The sequence below is a fragment of the Eschrichtius robustus genome, chromosome 3, assembly GCF_028021215.1.
Source record: "Eschrichtius robustus isolate mEscRob2 chromosome 3, mEscRob2.pri, whole genome shotgun sequence".
NCBI lineage: Eukaryota > Metazoa > Chordata > Mammalia > Artiodactyla > Eschrichtiidae > Eschrichtius > Eschrichtius robustus.
The window spans coordinates 21,620,786-21,647,966 of NC_090826.1; the positions used below are offsets into that span (position 1 = coordinate 21,620,786).

Below are 27,181 nucleotides of genomic sequence, written 5' to 3' on the forward strand. Positions count from 1 at the left end.
CACCTTTCCTTGTTCTCTGCCCTCAGAGGAGAAGAAGGGAGCTGGTGGTGGTGGCAGCGGCCCCGTCCGCCTCCGCAGCACGAGCCGCAAGGACTCCATCTCAGAGGACGAGATGGTGCTGCGGGAGCGAAGCTACGACTATCAGTTCCGCTACTGTGGGCACTGCAATACCACCACGGACATCAAGGAAGCCAATTTCTTTGGCAGGTCTGAGGCCCTGAAAAGGAGGAGGGCACAGCCCAGTTGGCAGCAGGAGGTTGGGGTGGGGGGAGCGGGGCATGGGGACACAATGCTTTCAGAAAAGTCTCACATCCCAGTTCTGCCTTTGTACCCTTGGGCAAATGGCTTCATCTCTGTGGGTCTCAGTTTCTTCACCTATAAAGTGAAAGCAGCCCTCCCCACTCAAGGGGCCATAACAAGGACTAATGAGGTAATCCAGAAAGCATCCAGTGCAGCACCTGGACTCTTCCTTACCCACACCTCCTGCTCCCTGTGTCCCCATGTGCCAGAGCTTGGTTTCTTTATCTGGATGCTTGGAGCCTTGGGCAAGCACCCTCATAGGCTGTCAGTCTTGGCAATCTTTTTTGCCTAGAACTGTGCCGCCGGTACTGAGGGACCTAGCCCATGTCTCAGACACCATCACCCCCAACCCTCCTTTGTAGATGATGTACTTTCTTTGGGTAGGTGGGATACATGAATGTGAATTAAGAATCTCCATCGAGATCCCTTCTAAATGTCAATGGTGTGTTAGGGGCAGATGTGCTGTAGGATTTTAGGGTCTGGATCCAGGAAGGCTAGGACTACTGAGGGAAGGCTTAGGCAGGAGTGTTCCCAGAGACCTAAGAGATGCATGATCTGGTCCTGCACCCAGGGTGCTTATAATGTACTTCGGGGGAGAGTAAGTAGGAGGGACCTAGGCAGTCCCTGACCCTGAGTTTAAGAGAACAGTTGAACAGTGACACCGCTCTGCAGTGTGGAGAGGATTACTGTGTGCATGGGAGTTCCGAGTCAGGTAAAGACCCCAGAGTTCAGGGGGCTGAGTGGCTCCAGACTTCCGTGCTCTCCCTTTCCCTAAGCCATGCAGCCTCTGCTTGAGGCCACAGGGCAGTACCCCACCTGACCTCCCTGCCCTTTGCCCCCCCGCCAGCAATGCTCAATACATCGTCAGTGGCTCTGATGATGGCTCCTTCTTCATCTGGGAAAAGGAGACCACCAACCTGGTCCGCGTGCTCCAGGGGGACGAGTCCATCGTCAACTGCCTGCAGCCGCACCCCAGCTACTGCTTCTTGGCCACCAGCGGCATCGACCCCGTTGTGCGGCTGTGGAACCCCCGGCCAGAGGTGAGGGTGTGGCAAGGTGGCAGATGCCAGACAGGGAGGAAGGTAGGGATGGACCCTATGCGCGGCCTCCAGCTGAGCCCATGCGGGTTGGGAAGGACAGTGAGTCATACAGAGGCTAGGAGCTGCTCGGATGAGTGAGCTCTCACCCCAGGGCCCCAGGCTGCATCAGGGTGGGAGCTAGCAAGCTCTGAAAGCTCCAGATGAAGTGGGCAGTTCCAGGGGCAAGAGTTGTCTCCTGCCTTCCAGAGGCATATCCTTGAGCCAGCTGGCAAAGGTGAGACTCACATATGGGAAACAGCAACCAAGGACTGGGTGCGGGAGGGCAGGGAGGGAACCAGGTCAGCTCCAACACCACCTCATGAGAACGGTACCTCAGAGGCTCCCTAGGTACCCTGCCCCTCATATACCACTGCCTTGTGTCCCCCAGAAGCTGTGCAGAGGCCTGTCCCTCAGTCACATGAGAAGTATGTAGGTTTTAGAGTCTAATGGGCCTAAGTTTGAGTCCTGGTCCCTTCACTTACTGCCTGAGGGACTCAACCATCTCTGATCCAGGTTTTTTACCATCTGTACATTGGAATGGGAATGACAACACCACCTCAAAAGGTTGCTTTGAGGATTAAAGAAGTGATGCCTGTGGTGTGTCCGGCCCACAGGGACACTTAGGACGGTGTGGTAGTCAGTGTGGGTAGGCAGGTGGGCTGGTTCCCCTGCCCTCTGCCCCACCTCCTCCCCCTTCCCAGCTGGCAAAACAGAAGTCAAGAGGTGTGTCTAATTTTCTATGAATTTTAAAGAGAGAAACCCTACAGGACCCTCCCCTGGGGGGAGAGGAAAAGGAGGATAAAGGAATCCTCGTTGGGAGTGGCAACAAGAGTGGGGGGGTGGGGGAGTTGTATCTGTGCTCCCCCCTCAGGTATATAGTATGTGTGCCCAGCATATCCTGGTGTGAATCCTCCCTCACTTATGTCCACGTATGCCGCCCCCATATATATAACCCCACGTGGTGTGCTCCCTGTGTATGTCTTGATGTGGTATGTCCTCATCGTTTTCCAGCGTGGGGTCTCCAGTGTATACCCTATGTGTATTCCCCCCAGTTTATATCCCAGTGTGTAGTGTCTCCTCCAAGTGTATATTACCACGTGCCCCCCAACCCCGTGTGGTGTGTCATCTCCCTCACATACAGCCTGGTTGTGTGTGTGTGTGTGTGTGTGTCCCATACATATCCCAGGATGCGTTCCCCTCTACGCATGGACACACATGGATATACCCATATACATCTCCTGGTATGTACATGCCCTCTCCATACGTATAGCTCAGTCTGTGTGTGTGTTTCCCCTGCACATATATCCCAGTAGTATGTGTGCCTCCCCCCCACAGAGTGAAGACCTCACAGGCCGAGTTGTGGAGGACATGGAGGGCGCGTCCCAGGCCAACCAGCGGCGCATGAATGCCGACCCGCTGGAGGTGATGCTGCTCAACATGGGCTATCGGATCACAGGCCTGAGCAGTGCGGGCGCTGGGGCGTCTGACGACGAGGACAGCTCCGAGGGCCAGGTGCAGTGCCGGCCCAGCTAGGCCCTCCTCGCCCTGGTCCCAAGCCCCTCCTACTGGTTGGGTCCTCCGCCCCGGGCAGGAGGTCGGGGGGTTCTGTTTTGGTTTGTCTTCCCCTTCCCCCCATTTTTTCATTTTCCCTGTTTTGTTTGTTAGTTTGGCATTGGGGGTGGGGATTGCTACAACTTGCTGGCTTTTGGACTTTTGGGCAATTGCTCCTTGACTGGCCCCAGCCCTGAGCAGAAGAGCAGGAGGAGAAGCCCCTCCGTATGCCCCCCACCACCTTGCACTTCCATGTCCCTGGAGGGCTCTGGCCTGCCTCAGGTGGGGAGGCAAGGGCTGAAGCTGTCTTCAAGGACTGCCCTACCCTTCAGTTGGCAGCAGAAAGGGGAGTGGAATTCCCAGTCCATAAGGGCTAGCCTTGACCTGTTACCATTCTTGCTTCTGGTGGGCAAGGCTAGCTCCCTCCTGGTCTTCAGGGAAGGTTCTGAAAAAGCATAGGGTGCCCCCTTCTTTGCAGAGCCACTCTGTCAGGGTGGAAACAGAAGTAAGGATGGGAGCCCTGGAGGGGCAAGGTCAAGCCACTGCTTCCTTGCAGTAGAGCGTCCCTGCCCTCCTCCCAGGCACTGGCTCTGGGTCCTGCGCCTGCCCTCACTGGCCACCCCTGGGGGCTCAGCCTTTCCCAAGGGCCCTGGCAGTGTGGGGCACACCATTCCCCACCCATCTGTGCCAGCCCTTCTGCACTCTGGAGGGCCACTCTTCCTTCGGCGCTCTTCAGCCTCACTGTGACCTTTCTGCCAGAGCTCCCAGCCAGGCCTCCTCTTGCTGAGATGGCGCTCCCTGCTAGGAGCCTTCCAGGCCCTCTGTGCCCTCCCTCCCATCCCACATGCTGAGCCGCCACAAAGACCAAAGAAGTGATGGCTTTTCTCTGTCCCCTGCTGCTCTGGGGGGAGGGGGTGGGTCTCCTGAGCTACTCGGATGGGGAAGTCCCTAACTCAGCCCCCGCCCTCCTCAGCAGCCCGAGCTTTACACTGGATGCAGCGGTCACCCCACCACTCACCAGACCTCCCTCTTTGCCCCCTTGGCTCTCAGCTCAGGAGCTGCTCCTGGTAGTTGGTTCATCCTTCCTCCCCTCTCCCTCCTCATTCCCCTCAGAGCTCACTTGGCTCCAGCCCTCCAGCTGCAGCCTCTGGGGAGAAGCAGCCTCCCTCCCTCGCTCCCTCCCTCCGCCCTGACTCTGCCAGGTGCCTCCTCTCAGTCAGTCTTCAGAGAAGCCCTGTAGACAGCAGGGCCATGTTAAAAGCTTTTTCACAGTTTTGAGAAGATGAGGGGTGGGAGTGGGGGGTGGTGAGGATAGTGGTGGGGGTCTGGCACCGTCTCGTCATTGCTTTAATCCCAGCAACACAGGTGGCAGCCTCTCCCCCTTCCTCTCCACCCGTCCCTCTTCCCACCCCTCTCTTCTAGCTTGGTAATGAAGTATATTTATTGGTGAAGGAAACAGCTGCTGCTGCTTCTCCTGCTGCTGGGACTTGCTCCCCTGTCTCTTCTCCACGACCTTTCTCCAGCCGGGAGGGGAGAGCGGGAGTACTGGGGCTGGGCCCTGGGGCCCAAGGACTAGCAGGGGCCCCTTTGCTTTCCTGTGTTCGAGCCACCCGCCATTTCCTCTGTCCCTGCCTCCTGCCTGCCCAGCCTGGGCCCTGCCGTGTGGAGAGACACATAAGCCTTACTGTCCTCTGGGGGCAGGAGCCGAGCCTTTTTGTTGCTCCGCTCCCAGGAGAGTGAGGGTGACGCAATTGATTAAAACCATTTTGTTCTAGGTGTGGCTGGTGGCATTTGTGGGGTGCAAATGTGTCTTGGGATCAAAGTGAGAGTATCTCACCTCTGTAGCTCTGTGACTTTGAGTAACCACACCTCTACTGGGTAGAATAAGGCCTGCCTTGGAGGGTCACCAGCCTAGCAGGGCCAAGTGCAGAGCCCGGCACTGGTGGCTGTGATTTGCAATAATAATCAGCTTTCACTCTCTGGGCTGTTTTCTCATCTGTAAAATAAGGAGGTTGAAGTCTTAGTGGTTTTTCAAACTTTTAAAATCACAACCCAAACAAGAAATACACATTTTACACTGTGACCCAAGATACCCACGCTAATTTGTATGTATATACTGAACATAAGTTTTACACAATAATACGCTTGCTACGTGCAATGTGTTCTGTTTACCATTCTATTAAGGAGAAAAAAATGCTGACTATAACCCACTAAGTTGATTTCACAACCTGCAGTTTCTTGATGGGCCCTGGATTAGAGGATTTCTTAGACCAGAGGTTCCCAAACTTTCTCAGCTCACTGAACCATTAGTGTCTCAGTAGTTTTTTCATGGACCCCCTAAGCCAAAAGAAATACCTAACATTTCAATGTGTTAGTTAAGCCTGGATCACTTAAGAAGAATTTATGTCCTACCAGGTTAGTCATTTAAAAAATTAATACATATGTTAGAAGAAACTATTTTTATTTCATTCTTGAATAAGTACAATAACTAATGGAATCTGTGTGCTTGTCGGGTGCTGTAAAACTTGTCAGACTTTGTAATCATATTGGACCCCACCACCCTCATTTCCTGTTCCACATTGACTTTCATTTGCTTTATATCACAGCAACCGCTAAAAACCCAGCTTCTCAAAGATGACATAATCAAAGGAATGTAGTGCAATCTAATGATAAAACTCTGAACCACCTTGAGCTAGTAGTTCTCTCGGTAGCCAACAGATGCTTAGTAACTCTAAATTTATAATATCCTGCTGTACTCCTGTGACTTTGCTGTGGCACCGTAAGGTGCGCTGATGCACAGTTTGGGAACTGTGGTTCAGTACTGTGGGAACAATAGTTTCACTAGTGAGATTTTGTGATTATTCTGTTTGTGCATTTGGAGAGAACCAGGCTGAGGCCAGCAGGGTATACTCAGTTTAGTACAGGAGACAGAAAGGGAAGAGGTCCTGTCAGAAGCACAATAGGTGATGTTATGAAGCAGGTGCTTATCATTCCTGTGTTCCCAAATTGAAATCTGCAGAAGCTTCTTCAGGACATTTACAGACCAGGCAAGGAAGGGACGATGTACCAGGCCAAGGGAGTAGGGCATAGTCCCAGGTGCCCTCATGGACCCTGAGTGGTTCAGTTCAGCTGCATTGTAGAGGGTGGGGTGGCCCATGGACTCCAGGGGCAGCCAAACTGTGGAGGACTCCTGTGCTTGATGAGGGATTGTAGGCTTGATCCTGTAAGCAAGGAGGAGCCATTGGAAGACTTTACGAGGGGCTCCATTCCATTTGGAATTGGTACTTTATTATTAATAGACTTTTTTTTTTTTTTTAGAGCAATTTTAGGCTTACAGAATATTGAAAAGATAGTACAGAGAGTCCCATATACCCCTCTCTCCCTGGCTTAGTTTCTCCTATTATTAACATCTTGCATTAGTGTGGTACATTTGTTACAATTAATGAACTGATATTGATACATTCTTATTAACTAAAGTCCATAGTTTACATTAGGGTTCATTCTTTGTATTGTACAGTTCTATGGGTTTTGACACACGCATAATGTCCTGTACCCACACTGTCAAAAAATAGTTGCACTGCCCTAAAAATCCCGTGCTCCACCTATTCAGCCCTCACCAACACACACACACACACACACACACACACACACACAAGGGAAGAAGAAAAAAGGTACTAAGTACTTAGGAATAAACCTAGCAAAATATGTACAAGATATTTATGAGGAAAACTATAAAATTCTGATGAAAAAAATCAAAGGACATCAGAATAAGTGAAGAGATATTCCATGCTCATAAATAGGAAGACTCAATACTATTTTTTTTTTAACTTTTGGGTTTCTTTCTTTCTTTCTTTCTTTCTTTATGGCTGTGTTGGGTCTTCGTTTCTGTGCCAGGGCTTTCTCTAGTTGCGGCAAGTCGGGGCCACTCTTCATCGCGGTGTGCGGGCCTCTCATTATCGCGGCCTCTCTTGTTGCGGACGGAGCACAGGCTCCAGACGCGCAGGCTCAGTAATTGTGGCTCACGGGCCTAGTTGCTCTGCGGCATGTGGGATCCTCCCAGACCAGGGCTCGAACCCGTGTCCCCTGCATTGGCAGGCAGATTCTCAACCACTGCGCCACCAGGGAAGCCCCTCAATACTATTAAATGTCATTTCTTCCCACCTTGGTCCATAGATTCAATGAAATCTCAATCAAAATCCCAGCAAATTATTTTGTGACTATCAACAGGCTGATTCTAACGTCTATATGGAGAGACAAAGACCCAGAATAGCCAACACAAATAACAAAGAGAAAGAACAATGTCAGAGGACTGACCCTACCCAACCTCAAGACTTATCATAAAGCTACAATAACCAAGACAGTGTGTCATTAGCAAAGGAATAGACAAATCAATGGAATGAATTAGAGAACCCAGAAGTAGATCCACACAAATATAGTCAACTGATCTCCGACAGAAGAGCAGAATCAATTCAGTGGAGAAAGGAAAGTCGTTTCAACAAATAGTGCTGGAAGAACTGGACATCTACATGCAAAAAAAAAATCTAAACACTGACTTTACACAATTCACGAAAATTAACTCAAAATGAATCATAGAACTAACTGTGAAACACAAATCGATAAAACTTCTAGAAGATAACATTGGAGAAAATCTAGGTGACCTTGGGTTCAGCAGTATTTAGATACAACATAAAAAGCACAACCCATGAAAAAAAAAATTGATAAATTGGACTTCATCAAAAACTTCTGCTCTACGAAATCACTGTTAAGAGAATGAAAAAGACAAGCCAAGGAATTGAGAGAAAATACAAGAATTCTTACAAGTCAACAATATGAAACAAGCAACCCAATTAAAAAATGGGCAAAAGGTCTGAATAGTCACCTCACCAAAGAGGATATACAGGTGACTAACAAGCACATGAAAGATGACCAGCATTATGTTGCTAGGGAATCACAAATTAAACCAACAATGAGATACCACTCCACACCTATTAGGATGGCGATACCAAATGCTGACAAGGATGTGAAGCAACAGGAACTCATTCATTGCTGGTGAGAATGCAAAATGGTAACAGTATGGCAGTTTCTTACAAAGTTCGATAGTCTTATCATAGGATCCAGCAATTGCTCTACTTAGAATTTACCCGAATGAGTTGAAAATGTATGTCCATGCACAAACCTGTACATGAATGTTTACAGCAGCTTTATGAATAATTGCCAAAAACGAAGCAACCAAGAAGTCCTTCAGAAAGTGAATGGATAAACAAATGGGTACAGCCATACAGTGGAATATTACTCAGTGAAATGAGCAATCAAGCCACAAAGCCATGGAGGAAACTTAAGTGCGTATTGCTTAGTGAAAGAAGCCAATCTGAAAGCCATACCGCATGATTCCAACTATATGACATTCTAGGAAAAGCAAAACTATAGACAGTAAAAAGATCTGTGGTGCTCCATTTTAATGTGTTTCCACATGTGACTCAGCCCTGCTGACAGGGAGCCTGGGGCTCGGTGAGATAAGCCTGCGTAGTGAATGTGTAGCAAAACAGACATTAGAATTGGAACCCGTGTGTTTGTGGTGGGCAGCCAGGGCCCTGTGGCCCTGTGGCCCCAGGGGCCTGCTGCGGGTCTCTGTGCTAAGGAGCATGCTGAAATGCATTTGCAAAACTTAAAAAGTGATGAGAGATCAGCTCAGAGGATCCCAGCCCTGGCTATACATCAGAACCACCCAGGATACTCTAAAAACTACAAATAGGGACAATGAGTTCCAAAGAGGGGCAGGAAGAGGGAATGGACTGCCTAAAACCCAAGTTATTAGAAGAAGAACCAGGACTGGATCTCTAATCTCTGATTCCTGGTCCAGTTCTTTAAGAATCACTTTCTTATTTAATGTCATGATATTTTGGGGGTTCCTATTTGCCTAGCACTGGCTTAATGACAATGCACGCAACAGATTAGTCCCTGCCCTCCTGGTGCCTCCACATTATCTGGAAGATGTGGGTGGCAAATATGGGGGTTGCGCACGGCCCCTGAACGTTAGATTTCACTAGAAATCATGAGCCCTGCCCCATACAGTCTGCCGTGGAGTGCCCCACTGCGTGCCAGGCTCTGTGTCTGATGGACATGATGGCAGGCGTGAGGCACTCTGTTGTTCGGCCATGTTCTGCCTCCTGCACCCGAGCCACTTCTTGATATATGTATAAAATAGGTCCTGGTCCTAGTGATGCCACAGTTTGCACCTTTTTTATGACGATTTACAGAATCTCAGGTCTCGTCCTCATCACTCTTTAATGGCCCTAAAAGGGGTCACCAGCAGAGATAGCCCAGGGTTAAGGTGCAGAACCCCAACTCTATCTAATTTATGCTTAGATCTTGGGAAAGTCCCTGAACCTTTCTGGGCTCATTTTTCTCATTGGGAAAATGGGTGCCATGATACCTGCTCTGGTTATTTCACTGCATTGTAAGAAGGCCCCAAATCACAGTGAGAGGATGCGCATCAAAGTGCTTAAGTGGTTAAGAGTCCTATGATGGTGATGAGTGGTTTTAATTGCTGTAACAGCCAACGCTGAGTGTTCATATTGGGCCAGGAGCTGTTCAGCTATAGCCTATCAAATAAACTTTACAAGAACTTTGCAATTTTCGTTTCCCATTTTAGGGGTGAGGAAATTGATGCCCTGACAGGTTCGGTTACTTTCCTGAGGTCTGACAACCACTGACAAAGCTAAGGGTCAATACTGGGCTTGCCGGCTGACACCTGAGTTCATATACTTAACCATCGTGCTTTACTGCCCACCTGGGTGTAGAACACTTAGATTCTGGTCCTAGCTGTGCTTTCTAATTTCTTGGGTAAGTTTGCCCATCTATAAAATGGAATGGAGAAGAAAGTCGTTTTGTAAAACTCCGATGTCTAAAGGGTCAGAGGGTCTGTTCTCAAATGGTTTCTTGCATTGTATCGGCCCCAGTGGTCCCCTCCCCACCACAGAAAGGTTTGGAACCATCCAGGAAGACAGTTTAGGGCTTAATGGGGGGAATCCAATGGAGCAGAAGCAGAAAGCCTGCAGAAGAGAGGACACACACACATGCACACTGCGTCACACCCAGCAGCTCCTCCAACCTGCACTGTGATGGCCCCAGGCTCAGCCCTGCTTCCCTGGATTATTGATTGAGGTGATTCTTCACCAGAGCCATTAAGGCGACCAATCTATGGTCATCAGATAGCTCTGGTGCCATTCCCTGAGCACTTCCTATCTACCCGGTGCCATTCTGACTACAAGGTCCAGTGGATCCAGTCAGTCCCCTTCTCAAGGAGTTTGCCTCTCCTGGGGAAGACAGACATGTAAACAGCTAATGCTAATGCAAGTACACATGAATATTCAATAGGCAGAAACAGCCTTCGTGCTCTGGGAGCAAAGAGGGAGGATTTGCTGGAAACCTTGAAAGTGGTGTAGAGAGTAGGGGAAGGGTGAGAGTAGGGGAAGGAACTCTGCTGAAGGAACAGTGTGAGCAAAGACATGAGGTATGAAGTGCAGGGCTCTTTCTCTGAAGGGCAAACAGGGCAGTGCGTTTAAATCCAAGCAAGTCCCAAGGGTGACAGAGAGAGATGAGGGTGGAAAAGAAGGTTGGGGGTTGGGGCCAGACCATGGGGGCCTTGAATGCCAGGATGAGGAGTCAGATGGCCTGGGGAAGGAAGTGTGTGAGCCCTGGGGACTTTTACATGGGGCCAATTGAGGGGGTGTCCTGACTCATACCAAGAGAGGACGTGCCCTGAGTTCACCCTTCAAGCAAGCAGCATCTTACCCTTGAAGCTTTCCCAGCTTGACTGCTTCCAGCTCTGCCATCCTTCCCTCCCCCAGCCAGTCCTATAAGTGGATCCAGATGGTCATTCCTATTTTAGGTCGGGGTGTGTGTTGGGGGAGGGGTAGCTATGAGCTCTATCAATCCTTTCCTGAGCTCTGTTAGAGGAGCTTCTTCCAGGACCCTGCTGTGATCCTCTGAGCCTGGAAGGGACTGTTAGTCTTTGATGGAGATTTCCCATCTGTCTGTGGGTGATAGGGGTGGCAGCAACACAGGAGGCAAGGGCACAGGCCAAGGAAGCTTTAACATTGGGTAAGAGAACCTAGGTGACGTGTACATGTGGGAGGGGGTCCTGTGAACGGGCTGCGAAGGGGAACAAGCCTGGGAGAGAGGCTCCAGAGGAGTCAGAGAAAGAGCTGGCTTCTCCCTCCAGGTACCTGGGCCTCCTCCTGCCCCTGTTTCTGCAGCTGCCTAGGCCAAGGAGCTAGGTCTCTCTGGTCAGACCCTACTGAGCACTGTGCCTACCAACGTCCATGGGTCCCTTAAAACTCTTGGGGCACTGCGAGGTAGCAGCTGACAAGCTAGGTTCCTGCTCTCAGACTGTCTATAGTTAGCATAGGATACATACCAAGTTTATAACTATTTGCCATTCATTCAGTTTAGCAAATATTAAGCAAATGCTATGTGCTAGACACTACTAGGCACTGGGTTTACAAAAGTGAACAAGACAAATACAGTGTCTGCCCTCAAGGAGTTTCCAGCCTAGTAGGGGAGTTCAACAATACACAGCCACAAATGTGCTACAAAGGAAAAGAACAAGGTATTCCAGGGGAGATTCACAGGAGCTTTCCAATTTAGATAGGGAGGCCAAGGAAGAGCTCTCTGAGAAAGTGACATTTAATCTGCGACTTGAAGGATGAATGAAGGTTACCCAGTTTTGGAGGGAGAAAGGGCATTTCAGGCAGAAGGGAACAGTGTGTGCCAAGTCCATGGGGTATACAAGAGCATGGCACATGAGAGGAACTGAAAAGAGGCTGTAGGACAGTGAACAAGTTAAAAAAAAAAAAGGGCATGATGCAGGGCCTTGTAAGCATGGTATATTTGTGTTTTATCCAAAGTACAATGGGAAACCACTGAAGGTTGTCAGATTAAATGTGGTACTTGTGTTAGTACAACCAAATTTGTGGCAGGCCCTAAGAAAGACTGACTTTGGTTGTGTATTCATCCCTACAAACAATAAATGTTTAAAGGGCACCCACCAGCCCTTTGCTAGAATTATGGGCTGACAGTGATGGTAGAGGAATGTCTAAGGTATAGACCTTCCTTGGAGACCTTCCTCCAGAAGAGATGAGACAGCTATAGTGATTGAATCAAGATGTGATTTATTCATTCAACAAACAGGTACTGCACACTTAATCTATTCCATACACGTGCCAGATGCTGGGTGTTGCCCATCAAGGATCACACACATGGGTCACAGGAGAGGCATAAACGTACTCAAAGAATTTTGAGTGGGTTAGAATCATTTTCAGCTGTGATATCTGTGAGGCCTTTATAAAACATCCAGTCATTCTGTAAATCAGTAAACATCTAGTGGGCATCTGCTCTGCACTAGGAACAGCGCTAGCTACTGAAATTAAGGACCTTAGAGTTCCATAACAGAGATAGACATACCCCCCAAAAATGCATTAAAATATAAGGTGCTAAAAACAGGAGAGCAGGCTTTCTATAGATGAGTGTTGAGGGAGGGTAATTCAATGGAAGAAAAACCTTCCCAAAAAGGCATAGCTCCCACCTTCCTGAGCGGATTTATCCATACCTCCCAGTAGCCTGATTTTTAGCTGCTGCCTTCGTTCTTTGTCCCCCCATTTTCACTTCCCACCCCAGCAGATTCCATTTTCTTTGTCTATCTTGGCATCCGTAAAAAAGCCCAAAGAATCCAAGATTTGAGCCTGGCTTCTTTATATTTATAGTGTGTGATCTCAGACAATTACTTTAACTTCCCTGAGCCTCAGTTTTCCCATTTGTACAATGAAGGGATCGGATCACATCTAAGGCTTGTGATTTACTCCAGCCAAGGTGATATTCACACTCCTGCACACTGCTCTGCAAGGCCCTTTTTTCTTTGCACGGCTGCACGCATCCCTCCACCCCCATCCCCGAGCCACCTGGCAAACATCAAGGCTCAGCTCAAACATCTTCAGCAAGTTTCCCCTATTTCTACACACACGCCACACATTGTTTTAGTCTATCCTTCCTTTATGCCACCACTACCTCGCAAGAGACCACAGAATGAAAAAGGGAGAGAGACTTGGGTTTGAGTCGTGGCCACTTACCTCACCTCTTAAGCCTCAGTTTCTCACTTGTAACTTGAGGGAAATACCTAAATTCGCATGTCTAAGCAGTTTATGGGGATTCAAAACAATGTATGTCAAGTCACGTGCGTGGCACCTAAGTCGCGCTCAATAAATGGAGACTGTACCACACCTCTTAGGAGCCCTCAGCGTACTGAATTACAGAGTTCTAGGTCAGTCTCCCGCGCTAGACTGAGCGCTGCCTGAGGGAATCCCTTCCGCTGCGGTTCAGTGCTAGCGCGAACCCCCGAGGCTGGCGGGCGCCGAAGGAGGTGGGCCGGGCCAAGAAGGACGCGGCTCCTATTCCCGGCGGGAAGGTCAAACCTGGAGGACCCCACCTTCGGGAAGTGACGCCACCGAGCGAGCGGCGCTGGGGCAGGGGCAGGCCGGAGCGGGGCGCGCGCAGCATGGCGGAAGCGGAAGGGAGTTCGCCACTCCTGTTGCCGCCGCCGCTGCCACCCCCGCCCGGGATGGCGGAAGTGGAAGCGCCGACGGCGGCCGGGACGGACAAGAAGCAGTTTAGCTGTGCTGGCGGCGGCGTCATGGACGTGGAGCGGAGCCGCTTCCCTTACTGCGTGGTGTGGACGCCCATCCCGGTGCTCACGTGAGTCTCCTCCGGCGTCCGCCCGGGGACGGGGAGAACCGGGCCCGCGCGGCGTCCTCCGGCGGCCCGGGGTCAGCCTCCGGCCCCGACACACAGCAAACCCTTCCCGCGGGTCCGGGGTTCACCAGTACCCCGCCACCCGCGCGGTGCCAGCTCTGCTGGTGAATGGGACAAGCTCCCCTCCCTCATTACACCTGGTCTGATCTGAGAGAAAGACAGTTGTTGACCGCGGAAAGGTTCTGAGGCTGGGAAGCTAAGGACCTATGGGCGTACAGAAAAGGGGCCCCTAACTGGGTGTGAGAGAGACATCTTCATTCACTCACTGGCTTATTCATTCGTTAAACAAATGGTTGCTGGTCACTTCCTATACGCAAGAAAGACATCCTGCTGGGTCTGGAGGCAAGAGTGGGAGTGTGATTGGGACCACACCGACTCCTGGGTTGTCGTCATTGGAAGGGCCCCCAGAGATCTGGAAGTCCAACCCTTTGTCTCACAGATGAGGCTGAAGATCACACACCATCTCAGCTGCAAAGCGCGTTTAGGTCCCAGGCGGTCTGCCTCCCAGACCAGGGTTCTTTCTATGGCATCAGCTTTTGTCAGAAGAGAAAGCAGGTGCACCAATACTGCTGGCGCCTTTTAGCAAGGAGCTTGGGGACGGGGAGGGGGGAGTAGGGAGCTGGTTTGCCCTCGTGCTTCAGCCTTGACAGCTGATAATAACCACTCCTCACAGTGCTGGACAGTTGGCCAAGCTCTTTCACACCCATTTTCTGTGAATTCCACAGCCACTTTCTAAGGCAGGAATTATATTCTCGGATGATGAATTTGTACCATTAAATGTCTTGATCATGTTCACATGACAGTAAGCAAAAGCATCCCAAACTCCGTTTTCTGACTCCATAACTTGCTCTCGTTTGACTACATCCTGTCCCCTCTCACCTGACGAATAATAGATTTGTTCCCTGTATCAAAAACAGCCAAGTGGTGTGGAGAAGAGATCATTTTTGTCCTTATATGTTGCTGATCCTAAAATGAGCTTAATTCTTGTATTATGTTAAAATACTTAAGTTGTTCTGTTTTCAAATGCTTATGCATTTGTTTAAGAACACCGAAGTCTTGGACTTCCCTGGTGGCGCAGTGGTTAAGAATCTGCCTGCCAATGCAGGGAACGCGGGTTCTATCCCTGGTCCGGGAAGATCCCACATGCTGCGGAGCAACTAAGCCCGTGCGCCACAGCTACTGAACCTGTGCTCTAGAGCCGGGAACCTAGCTACTGAGCCTACGTGCCTTGAGCCCAGACTCTGCAACAGAGAGACGCCACTGCAACGAAGAGTAGCCCCCACTCACCGCAACTAGAGAAAGCCCGTGCGCAGCAACGAAGACCCGACGCGGCCAAAAATAAACAAATAAATAAATGTATAATTAAAAAAAAGAACACCCAAGTCTGAGTCCTTTAAAAATTTTAAGAAAGTGCTTTCATTGATTAATTCAGTATTCTTTTTTTAAAAAAATAAATTTATTTATTTGTTTATTTTTGGCTGTGTTGGGTCTTCGTTGCTGCATGCGGACTTTCTCTAGTTGCCGCGAACCGGGGCTACTCTTCAATGTGGCGTGCGGGCTTCTCATTGCAGTGGCTTCTCTTGTTGCGGAGCACGGGCTCTAGGCGCACAGGCTTCAGTAGTTGTGGCTCACGGGCTCAGTAGTTGTGGCACACGGGCTCTAGAGCGCAGGCTCTGTAGTTGTGACACACGGGCTTAGTTGCTCCACAGCATGTGGGATCTTCCTGGACCAGGGCTCGAACCCGTGTCCCCTGCATTGGCAGGTGGATTCTTAACCACTGCGCCACCAGGGAAGTCCCTCAGTATTCTTTTTAACACACCTGCTAAGTGACTCCTATGTGCCTAGAGTAGTTCTAGGTGATAAGAATATACAGTGGTGAGTAAAGCAGGTGTGATCCTTGCTCTCACAGAGTTTAAATCATGGTGGAAGGAGATAGACAGTAAACAAGTAAACTAATAAAAGAACTGATAGTGAATCGTGCTATGAAGAAAGTAAAATGTTAATGTGAGAATAACTGGGAGGGAATGTATTGGTTTTGCTAAAACCTGTCTTGTTATCCCGAGATCTCTTTGGTTTTTCCCTGTTCTCAAAAACACGTTTGTGGAGTCCTCTGCTCTTCAGAGAGCTGGTAGCAACATTGAGTGTAGGCACCACGATCCCCAGTCATCTGGGCCGGAAGCAGCACACACCCCATTTCTATTCAGATCTATTTACAGGTGTTCATAAGATGAATAAGGCCTACTGCCCCATCAGAAGGCTCATGTTCCCATCAAAGGACTCGCCTTCCAGCAGGAGAGAGAGAGACAGGTGAACTCACTATTGTAGTGCATTGTGGTGATTGCTGACCTAGAACGCGGAGCTAGGAATAGATGTGGCACAAGGAACTGTCATTGATTTTGGAGGTGGGGGGAGGGGGATCAGAGAGGAGGAAACTGAATCCAGAGATCTGTCTGTCCCCTCAGAAGTGTTGATAATTCTGCATGAAAAGCCAGATAACAGCTATTGCTACTACTAAAAACAGAAAGATTGGATACTTACTCTGTTCTGGGCTCTGTTCTAAACATTTTATATTCATCTGTCTCATTCAGTCCTTTTATCAATGTAATGAAAATAGATACTGTCATCCTCATTTTATAGATGAGGAAATAAAGGCTTAGAAGCCAGCATAGGGCTTTTTCCACTGAAATAGTCTACCTATACCAGGTAGAGCTCCAGAGTCAATAACTCATTCATTCAATAAATAGTTCTTGAGGACCTATTATGTACTAGGTCTGAGTAGACAGTAGTCCACAAAGCAGCTTTGGAGCTTGCCTTCATGGAGCTTCCAGACTGACAAATACTTTGAGAGTTTCTTCTCTGGGGCTTCCCCAGGCGCAGACTCTTCTGTTGTCTGCAGCCTTTATTCTAACTTCCGGTGAAGCCGTGGTATGTGGAGTATTGGTCAAACCCAGACCTTCTCCCCAACCAGATGGAAGGAATTGGGGGTGGGAGGGGGAGATGGGTCTTGAGATTAGGGCCTGAGAAGCCAGAGGAGCTACTTTCCCATAGTTCCGAGTGTCCATCCTGTGGCCACTGTGAGTCTAAAGCAACTTATTGTACGCCAGCCAGTCCAGCCAATCAGATAGCAAGTATTTATTGTACACCTCGTGTTAACAACATTGGGCAACTACCAAGTGCAGGGAAGTGTCATAAGCATTTTGCAGGCATATCCTGTTTGATCCTCACAATCACCCCCCATTGAGGTCATCATCATCATTGTTCACCTCTCACTGACAAAGATGGGAATGAGTGCCTGCCCAAAACAAAGTCAAGAATCAACCCAGGTCTGACCTCAGAGCCTGGCTCCACTCTTAAATGCATGACATTCATTCATGCATCATTTAGTCAACGACTGCTTAGCTCCAGCTATGTGCCAGGCACTGCCCTGGGGGCTACTCTAATCAGTAAGAGAAAATCCCTGCTCTCTGGAAGTTTACATACTAGAGGGGAAAGACAGTAACCATATAAGTAAACAAGATGATTTCAGATAACAGTAGATACTATGACGAAATTAAAGCAGAGTAATGGGATCTGGGGTGCCTGAGGTTGTGTGTGGCTACTCTAGAAGGCACTGTCAAGGGAAACCTCCAAAGTTGACCATTGAGCTGAGGCCTAAATGATGAGAAGCAGCCAGCTATGTGAAGCTCTAGAAGAGTGTCTGGGACGAAGGTAAATGTAAAAAAAAAAAGTATTGAGGTGGGAGGATTTGGTGTGTCTGACGAACCAGAAGTGGGCAGTGTAGCTAGAGAGAAGAGTGAGGTGACTTCAAGGGATAAGCAGGGCCAGACTGTTGGAAGGAGTTTGGAGTATAAGTGTAATAGGAAGCCCGTAATGGATGTTAGAGCAAGGGAATGACAGAATCTGGATCATGTTCTTAAAAGACCACTCTAGGGAATTCCCTGGCCGTCCAGTAAGGTTGGAACTCGGCGCTTTCACTGTGGGGGGCCCGGCTTCAATCCCTGGTCCGGGAACAGATCCCGTAAGCCATGCGGCACAGCCAAAAACAAAAAGACCACTCTGGCCCCACCATCCTTTAAGGTGCTCAAGCTGCAGACCTGGAAGAGCTCTATCCTATCGTCATAAAACTGCCCAGTCTTCCTTTTAAAGATCTTCTCAAGCCATCTGCTTCTCACCTGACCAGTACTCTGGTCAGGATCACCATCATCTCCTGCCAGTATTCCAGAACAGCCTCTGAACTCCTGTCCCCCTCCCATTCTCCAGGCACATGCAGCACTTTGCTGCCTTGGAGTTTTGCTTTCTGCCTGTCAACATCCTGTGCTTTCACAGGTCAAGGTTAAAAGTTACCTCCTGTGTGAAGTCTTTGCTGACTCTGCCCCAGCCCCACGTAATTGTTTCCTTGGGCTATATCTCTGTGGCTTTTGCCTCCACCTCCCAGCAGGCAGCCTTCAAATCAGCATGTGGCTGCTGGCCCTGGGAGTCCTTTTTTCTTTTTTTCCCTGTGAGTCCTTCTTAAACTGGATCAGTCTCTCCAGCACCTAGTTCCTGTAGAGCCACGGTTCTCAGACTACAGACAGATCCGGAGTTCCTATGCGTTTTGCATATCGGGGTTCAACTGAGATTTGGGTTTTTTTAAATGCCCATGGCTTTTAAAAATTCAAACTTTCGACTTCCCTGGTGGCGCAGTGGTTAAGAATCCACCTGCCAATGCAGGGGACATGGGTTCGATCCCTGTTCGGGGAAGATCCCACATGCCGCGGAGCAACTAAGCCCGTGGGCCACAGCTACTGAGCCTGCGCTCTAGAGCCCGCAAGCCACAACTACTGAGCCCACGAGCCACAACTACTGAGCCCACGTGCCACAACTACTGAAGCCTGTGCGCCTGGAACCCGTGTTCCACAACAAAAGAAGCCACCGCAATGAGAAGCCCGTGCACCGCAACGAAGAGTAGCCCCCACTCGTCACAACTAGAGAAAGCTTGCATGCAGCAACCAAGACCCGATGCAGCCAAAAATAAATAAATACATAAATAAATAAATTTAAGGAGAATCCGCCTGCCAATGCATGGGACATGGGTTCGATCCCTGGTCTGAGAAGATCCCACATGCCGCGGAGCAACTGAGCCTATGCGCCACAACTACTGAGCCTGCTCTCCAGAGCCCGTGAGCCACAACTACTGAGCCTGCGTGCCGCAACTACTGAAGCCCATGCACCTAGAGCCGTGCTCCTCGACAAGAGAAGCCACCACGATGAGAAGCCTGCACACCACAATGAAAAGGTAGTCCCCGCTCGCCACAAGGAGAGAAAGCCCGCGTGCAGCAACGACGACTGAACACAGCCCAAAAAAATAAAAATAAAAATTAGAATTTAAAAAAAAAATCAAACTTTCAGTTCCTGGAATACATCATGGTTTTGTCCTGATCTCTACCCTTGCATGCATTGTTTCTTCATCATTTCCTCAGAGGAGCCTTCTGAACCCCACCCCCACCCCAAGGCGCGCACACACACACACACACACACACACACACACACACACGCTGGTTTAAGTGCCCCCCCCAACACTTTTTAAAACACTTTTTAATTGAGGTATAACGTGTACCATAAAGTATACAAATCTTAAGTATACGGCTCAATGAATTTTGCATGTGTGTGCACTCATGTCACCCAGGTCAAGAGAGAGGACGTTTCCAGTATCCAGTGGGCTCCCTTGTGCCAGTCAGTTCTGCCACAGAAATAACCCCTCTTCTGCCCTCCAGCACAATAGATTAGTTTTGCCTTTTCTTGAACTTGACATAAACAGAATAATACGCATGCACTTTTGTGTAAGTTTTCTTTTACTCTGCCTTGTATATGTGAGAATCCGTATTGTGCGTAGCAGTTTGTTATTTTTCATTGTTACCTACTATTTCACTGTATGACTATACCCCAATTTACTTACCCATTTTACTATTGTTGGACATTTGGATTATTTCTAGGTTTTTTTAATCAACTTTATTGGGATATAATTCACATACAATAAAGTGCATACATTTTAAGTGTGCAGTTCAGTGAATTTTGACAACTGTTGTTTCCAGCTATTTTTTAATAAAGGTGCCGTGAACATTCTTGTCCATGGCTTTGGTGGACACAAGCATTTGTTTCTGTTGGGTGTATACTCTGAAGTGGAATTGCTGAGGTAGAGGGTATGGTACCAGTTTTCCAAAGCTGTGGAAACAATTTATTCTCCCAGCAGCAGTGAGAAGACAGTTCCAGTTGCTCCGCCTCCTCGCCACACTCAGTGTTACCGTCCTTTGAGTTTAGCTGTTCTGTGGGCTGCGCTGGTTCCCCGCTCTGCTGTTCACTTGCACTTGCCCCTCTTCTGTACTTCCCCTCCCGCTGCCGCCACCCTAATGGACACTTACCACACAACGTTATATTCATATGCTGTCACTCTGGATGGAGTGTCCCCAGTGTCTGTCTGACCAGCTGAAAGACATCCACAAGCTCTGCCCTTTCCCTGTCCTTTTTTTCACAGGTGGTTTTTCCCCATCATCGGCCACATGGGCATCTGCACATCCACAGGAGTCATTCGGGACTTTGCTGGCCCCTACTTTGTGTCGGTGAGTCCGCATTCAGCCCCCCTCTGGAGGGTTCCAGGGCTCAAGTGGAAGGCTAGCCTATCTTGCCCACAGGCAGCCTTCCTGTCTCCGCAATATGCAGGAGAATGCAGATGCCATGAAGTCCTGGTCCGGCCCTCTGCTTCTCACCAGTGTTTGACCCCTTTCCCCCTTCTCTTGCCTCCAGGACAGGCCAGGAGGGCAGTGTGGCCAGAAGGATTCTTAAGTAACTGACCCAGCCCTTTGCCCACCCTGGGAGTACCAAGACATGGGTAGGGTTAGAGGCAAGAGTGGAGAATCAGACCATCCTGGTTCCTTGGTCCAGGAACCAAGTGTCTGGACCTTCAGAAGGTGGGAGTCACAAGGCGGGGGCACAGGGGAGGCTGACATGGTTCCCTGGGTGTGGCCATGGAGAAGAGGGGGCGGACCTTCTAGAATGAACCAGCTGTGTTCTCAGGTCTGTTCCCTGGGGATGTGCCCAAGATAGGGCAGTGGCTTGCTCCAGATGAGCAGGCAGCATCCTGCCTATTTCGAGGTTGCAGCTTCCTCTCCATCAGAGGCTGGGATGAATGGGTGTGGTGGCACCAACCTGATTATATTCATATTTGTCATGATCATCTTAACACCACAAAGGTCTTTCATACCCATTACTTTCACTGTCATATACATGTATGATAATTCATCTTTGACCAGCTCTGTCAGCAGATTCTGAACTCAGAATCTGTCCCTTTGTAACTCCTGTACCCCACATCTTGTGTGGCAGGTCTAGGACTTGGCTAAAACATCCCCCTCATAGCAGGCCTCTCGAGGCCCAACTGCTGTGTCCACCCCACTCACCCCAACCCACCCCACGTCCTGCTTTGACTGCAGTCACACTGCCAGATTCTGTGTGGGCCACCACAGTCGGGTCAGGAGGTCAGAGGGTGTCCTCGTTCACACCACGAAGGAAGCCACTTCCCTGTGGACAAAGACTAGAGATTGACCAGAGAACCTGGAGAAAACAGGCCCAGAGAGAATTACTTGGCAGCCACAGAGAGAGGCAGTCATGGCTGTACCCCAAGTCTTTGGTCTCCGGGTGCAGTGTTCTGTGCACTCCTGCCGCACTGCCTTCTTCACACAGAAGAGCTGCTGCTGGCCCTTCAGATATCCCGCCAACCCCAGAGCAGGGCCCGGGCCCCACTTCTGCCCACCCACCTTACCTCCTTCTAAGTCACGACACTTCCACCACCAACCCAGGTCTGTCTGCTGGGCTGGATGCGGGTTCCCCACTGACCTCTGCTCTTGTCCCTCAACAGGAAGACAACATGGCCTTCGGGAAGCCTGCCAAGTAAGTGGTGAACATCCGTGTGATTGGCCCTAGAGCCAGGTTCCTCCTGCCTGGAGCAGCAGGCCAGGCCTTCTGGGGCACAGCAGGAGCCAGCAGCCTGAGGATGGGGTGAAGGGGGGCAGCCAGGGTCTACCAGAACATCTGACCTTGTGCCACACATCTCCTGCTCCAGCCCCTGGCTGGGTCCTTTACCCACAGGCCATCTAGGCCTTGCCTCAGCCCTGCAAGGTCGTGTTTTCAGCTCCATCGGAAAGGTGAAGATAAGGAAGGGACTTGGTCAAGATCACACAGGAAGTGGCAGAGCTGGGACTCACATGCAGGTCTGTCTCACTCCAAAACCTGGACTCTTTCTCCTGCCCCTCGAGGAACAAACACGCCATTTAAGGTGTAAGGGAGGCATGGTGTGGAACTCTGCTGGAAAGTTCTGGTTGGAGAGAATAAAGGCAGTTTAGTCTCTCCTGGAGCTATTGCTGGTTTGCATGGGATTTTTGGACTTCATTTTTTCTGTCTTGGGGGCCCACCTCAGTTGTGGGTCTGGTGACAGTGCCTCAGTCTTCAGTCTGCTCAGAACAGCATCAGATTCTCTGTTGCCCAAGGCAGCATCCAGGAGGGTGGAGGCCAAGGAGGAGCTGGTGTCGCACGCAGCATAGGCGGCCTGGAGCTGGGCTCTCCAAACCCTGCGGACTTCCTCAGGCAGGTGGAAATGTGAGCTAGGGGCCTCTGGTCTGTGTGTCTGCTGCCAGACTGCTCCTCAACGAGAGTTGTAAGGACATCCGTTTCCAGGCAGGAACCCCTGAGCAGCTGAAGTCCCAGCCACGGTGGTTTCTCACTGGTCCCATCTGTAGGCTCCTCTGTCAAGCCATTCCCCACATAGCAGCCAGAGGGCGCTCTGACCTCCCGGTGCCCCCTGGCCCGAGACCCTTTGGGGTGTCGCCCAGCTCGAGGTTCACAGACTTTAGCTCCACCAGCTATTCTCCCATTCACCCTAGTCTCCCATGTGGGGAGATGGGGAGAATGCTTTCTGACGGATGAACTCCTCAGGATGACCTTCAAGTCCCCCAGAACGTGGCCCCCCTGCATCTCCAGCCTCACCTTCCAACATCCCTCACCCCGTTCTTCCCTCTGAATCCTCCAGCAGTGCCCAGTTTCTTAATTTCTGGTACACACTGCACAGTTCTGTGCCTCTTCCTCTGTTCAAACTGTTCCCTCTCCCTAGAATGTTCACTCCCCATTCTGTGCCTTCCTCCTTCACACTGGACTCAGGTGTCACCCCCAGGAAGCCCCTCTCATCCCCACTGAGTGAGTTCATATCCTCCCCAGGATCCACATGGCGGTGGGCATGTCACACTGTTCCAGTTGTCTGCCGTGTGGCCCTTTCCCTGGACCTGGCTCACCCCTGTAGCCTCAGCACCCAGCTCAGGGCCCTGCACAGAGCAGGCATCAGGGGACATTCGTGGAGCTGAGCCAGTGCCCAGAACCCCTTCTCCCCCCTCAGGTACTGGAAGCTGGACCCTGCTCAGGTATACGCTAGTGGGCCCAATGCGTGGGACACGGCTGTGCACGACGCTTCTGAAGAGTACAAGCACCGCATGGTAGGTGGGCTGCTCCTGAGGGTGGGAACGAGGGTGGGAGGTTTCCCTGCAGCCCATCCTGACCCAGCCCATCCTGCATCTCCAGCACAGTCTCTGCTGTGACAACTGCCACTCACATGTGGCCTTGGCCCTGAACCTGATGCGCTACAACAACAGCACCAACTGGAACATGGTGACTCTCTGCTTCTTCTGCCTGCTGTATGGGAAGTACGTCAGGTGCGCTGCCTGTCCCCCTGGCCGCCGCCACCCTCCCCGGGGCCGCTCTCCCACGGATCCCAACAGGGCCATTTCTGGGGTCCTTCAGCCAGCAGGGACAAAGCAGGAAAACAACTATCTGAGCTCCTGGTGAAGAGGGCGGTGCTGTCTGAAGCCCAGCTCTGTCGCTTGCTCACTGTGAGGTCTTGGGTAGCTGCCTTGGCCTCTCTGAGCTGCAGCTGTCCTTGGTAAAATGGAAATAATGATTCTGGCTCCTCAGGGATGCTGCATGTGTACAGACCCTGTGCTCAGGTCCAGTGAACAGGTGGACCCTCAGAAGAGGGTGGGTGACCCCATAGGGTCCCCTCCCAGCATCCCTCGTCAGAGGCAGGGTTCTGGGCGGGTGGGCCCCAGGGGCGGCCTGGGAGGACCTTTGAAGCCCCCGCCTCATGACTTGTGAGGTCAAAGGCCGTCCCAATTCACAGATAAAGGGAGCTCAGAGAGGTGGAGTGACCCTCCCACCGGGGAGCCAGCACACACCTGGGCTAACCCAGCTGCCTCTCCAGGCTTTCTTCCAGCTGTGCTCATCATTAAGAGCTTCTGAAAAGGAGATTTTCAGGGTCTTTTTTGGTCCAAAGGCTTTTAGAGGTCTCCTGGGAAGACCTTATCTGTGGTCACACAGAGACTGAGGCAGAGGCGGGGTTGAAGCCGGGCTGAGCCGTAGCCCCGTGCTAACTCTGCCGACCCCTCCCCGCCCACTGGGCTGTGAGCAGAGGGCACTCCTGGCTTCCCCACCCAGACTGAAGACTTCTGGGTCCTCTCGCTGGCGACCTCTCCCCAGACACAGGGGTGATTGTGGGTGGAGTCAGGAAGGCCCAGAGGGTGGGCGTGTCTCTTGTACCCACCCAGCGAGGTGTCACATCTCCACCAGGAGCCTGGAACAGCCCCTGCCCAGGACTGTAGCTGGTGCTCCTCCATAGCGGGCACCAGGCCTGGCCCAGTCCCTTAGTTGACTGAGTTTGGGGGTGAGGGGGGTAGTTCCAGGAGCTTCCTTGGGGGGAGCGGCGCCGTCTGGGTTTGTGGGAGGACAGTGTGCCAGCCCACACGCCCACTCACTGGGCCCTTCCCTCCCACGCTCCCCTCTCTCTCCATCAGCATCGGCGCCTTTGTGAAGACCTGGCTGCCCTTTGTCCTCCTCCTGGGCGTCATCCTAACCGTCAGCCTGGTCTTTAACCTGCGGTGATGGCTGCCGCATGGCCCTGGGCCCACCAGGCTCCTGAGGAGGCAGCCGCCACCACCTTTCGTTCCAGATTCTTTCTCCTCGCCCCGAAAGGCAGGGATGGGCCTGCTGGTTTTGGCCCAGGGGTCTGGGCTAAGTAAGGTGGAGTAAGGGCTGAGGATGGGCATGGGGTGGAGGTGTTTGCATTTTGTGTCTCACTGGTCACTCAGAAGCTCCCTGTCCCCTCTTTCCCAGGCTTGTGACTCCCACCCTTGAGGCACCCTTTGTTCATCTGTTGGAAAAGCCTTAGCTTCCCTCTAGAGCTGTGTCTGCCACTGCCTGCTGGGCTCCCTCTGCCTCAGCCCAGTGCCTGGTGTGGGAGGGAAGGATATTTGGACCCACCAGACAAGGCAGCACAGGGGCCGGAGCTGGATTTGAAGCCCATTCTCCTGCCAGGACTCTGGTCCCGGGGTGGAGGTACACTAAGAAGCCTGCATAAACTCAGCCACCCTGGGGCCTTCTCCACTGGCCTCTAGAATGGTCCAGTAGGGCTGACGGGCCCCCTTCAGATGTCTGCCAGAAGCTGCACTAGGGGTAGTTTGTGCCCCACTCCTGGCGCCCTCCAGCCCATGCAGCCCCCTCTTCCCACTCTCCCAGAGCCTCCAAGCACTTGGGCCCATCTCCTCCCTGCAGTTTGGGGCCTGGGCTCCCCCAACCAGGCTGGAGAGATGAGTGACACTGACATATCCAGAGTGACCCCTGCAGATCAGAGCGATGTAACAAAGCTTGGCCTTGGCCCCAGGTACGGGCCTTGTACTGGTGACGGCACCCCTTGGGTCCGAGATGTCGGGGGCCCGTCGGAGCAGCCAGCGCCATCAGGGAGCTGAATGGAAGCTGTCTCCTCCCACCTCCCACGGCTCCCCCTTCTCTTCAAGTTGTGGGACAGGCCTGTGCTGCCCCCCTCACCCCTGCTCCACGGATTCCTTTGTGTGGGGCTCCCTGGGCAGGACAATAAAGAGTTTTAACTCCAGACCGTGCTTGTCCTTGATTTCTCCCTTCGGTGGTCCCGGTTTCACTGAAGACATGAGCTCGCTTCAGCTCCTATCTTCGTGGTGAACTTGGGTTCCTCTGCCCCCGGCAAGGGGTCTGGTTGCCAGGGACATGGTTGGGTCCTCGTCCAGTGCCTGGAGCTTGCAGGAGCCAGCATCCCTCGGGTGTATCCTGCTGTGAGCCGGAGCGCTGCAAGTTCTTCTCCATGCCTCGTCCACCATCCCAAAGCTTTCTCCTTGAGGCAGGCGAATATTGAAACCCCTCCCATATTCCCTGTTGGGAAGAACTTGGCAGTAGGATTGGGAGTCAGCGCTGACAGACCAGAGCCCTGGACCTGGCCCCCACCATATCCATTGGTCATGTTGCCAAGCTCCTCGTGCTGACCCCCAGTGATCCGGTCGCTGCCCTGCTCCATGGTGCCTCTACTTCTCCATGGCCTTCGGGACCCTGCACTCTCACTCTCCATGCATCCCACTCTCTACCGAGACAGGGCAGCACCTGCTCTACGACACCCACCCACTTCTGGTCCTTTGCTTTCCACCTGTTGAAGTCGTGCCCTTCCTTCTCAAGGCCCAGCTTAAAAGCCACTTCCTTGGTGAAGTCTTTCCTAACCTTGCCCTATGCCAGGTATCACTTTAGTTGAACTAGCAAAGGATTTGGTCTCTGAATCCTGAGAGCCCTTTGTGTTCACCCCGACGATGGCCTTGGGGACAGCTCTAGCTGCGGCCCTCAGGGCCCTGGATCAAGTGTCCGTCAGCTCATCCCAGACCCTGCGGTGCTGTGGTTTCCAAGCCTGGGGCTTCTCCAGGGCATGACAGATGTGGCCCCTCCCCTCTTCAGAGCAATTCCATTTTCAAAAATCTGTTTTGCCTATGGGGTCCACCTAAGGGTTGGGGTTAAATTCTGGTACGGAGGACACCACAGCAAAATGGACAGAAAAGCTTTAAGGCCTGTTTTCACCCAGCAGAACTTTAAAGCAGCTGTGTGGTGATGGGACATAAACAGGTGCCATAAAAATCACCAACAGTTAACTGAGTCCTCACTATGTGCTGATAAAGTACATCATTTATCCTCACCACAGTCCCATGAGGTCGGTGCTCTCATCCCCATTTTAAGATGAAAAAAAGCACAGAGGTGATGTGACCTGCTCGAGGTCACAGAGGTAGGAAGAGCGGAACCATGTTCAAACCCAGCTGCCAGGCTCCAGAGCCCCCGTTCAGAACCATCCTGCAAGGTGGCCCCACTGGAGCACACGAGGGAAAGTGGGGTGGGGCTGTGACCGACAGGAAGGGAGAGTGGGCGCTGGAGGCAAGAGAAAGGAATCTCCTTACGACAGCCCCAGGAGATGGCTGCCATTGTCCCTGCTTCATTAGTGGAGACAGTAAGGCTTACAGAGATTGTCACTGATCCAAGGCCACAGGCCATGTGGCAGAGCCAGAATTTTAACCCAGGCCTGGGGCCTCTTAGCC

At 51.3% G+C, this 27,181-nt stretch overlaps 2 protein-coding genes across 8 annotated transcripts in view; both read left to right on the forward strand.

Moving 5' to 3' along the window:
• Nucleotides 1-9,563, forward strand: part of WDTC1 (WD and tetratricopeptide repeats 1) — a 75,612-nt gene extending 66,049 nt beyond the window's left edge. For 3 of the 6 annotated variants that reach the window (XM_068539245.1, XM_068539244.1, XM_068539246.1), the window contains 4 exons: nt 27-207; nt 1,148-1,340; nt 2,715-2,891; nt 7,158-9,563. In XM_068539245.1, coding sequence (XP_068395346.1) covers nt 27-207; nt 1,148-1,340; nt 2,715-2,891; nt 7,158-7,271 — 665 coding nt within the window. In that variant the 3' untranslated portion in view covers nt 7,272-9,563. Of the gene's footprint in view, nt 1-26; nt 208-1,147; nt 1,341-2,714; nt 4,914-7,103 lie in introns of those variants that run through there. The other 3 variants (XM_068539247.1, XM_068539248.1, XM_068539249.1) reach the window with 2 other exon arrangements.
• Nucleotides 9,564-13,453: 3,890 nt separating this feature from the next.
• Nucleotides 13,454-25,692, forward strand: TMEM222 (transmembrane protein 222). 2 transcript variants are annotated; one of them, XM_068539250.1, is made up of 6 exons: nt 13,454-13,679; nt 20,248-20,332; nt 21,625-21,656; nt 23,152-23,248; nt 23,334-23,464; nt 24,599-25,692. In XM_068539250.1, the coding sequence occupies exons 1-6, from the start codon at nt 13,483-13,485 to the stop codon at nt 24,684-24,686; spliced, it is 630 nt and encodes a 209-aa protein (XP_068395351.1). In that variant the 5' UTR covers nt 13,454-13,482; the 3' UTR covers nt 24,687-25,692. The 2 variants fall into 2 exon arrangements, with proteins under 2 accessions (XP_068395351.1, XP_068395352.1); XM_068539251.1 differs by having other exon boundaries at nt 23,334-23,455.
• Nucleotides 25,693-27,181: the final 1,489 nt, after the last annotated feature.

Bases quoted from the DNA above. Each gene is read 5' to 3' on its own strand.
- TMEM222 (XM_068539250.1), top strand. From the start codon at position 13,483: ATGGCGGAAGCGGAAGGGAGTTCGCCACTCCTGTTGCCGCCGCCGCTG. The intron at 21,657-23,151 runs GTAAGTGGTGAA...CTCCCCCCTCAG, and splicing joins GCCTTCGGGAAGCCTGCCAA to GTACTGGAAGCTGGACCCTG. The intron at 23,465-24,598 runs GTGCGCTGCCTG...TCTCTCCATCAG, and splicing joins CTGTATGGGAAGTACGTCAG to CATCGGCGCCTTTGTGAAGA.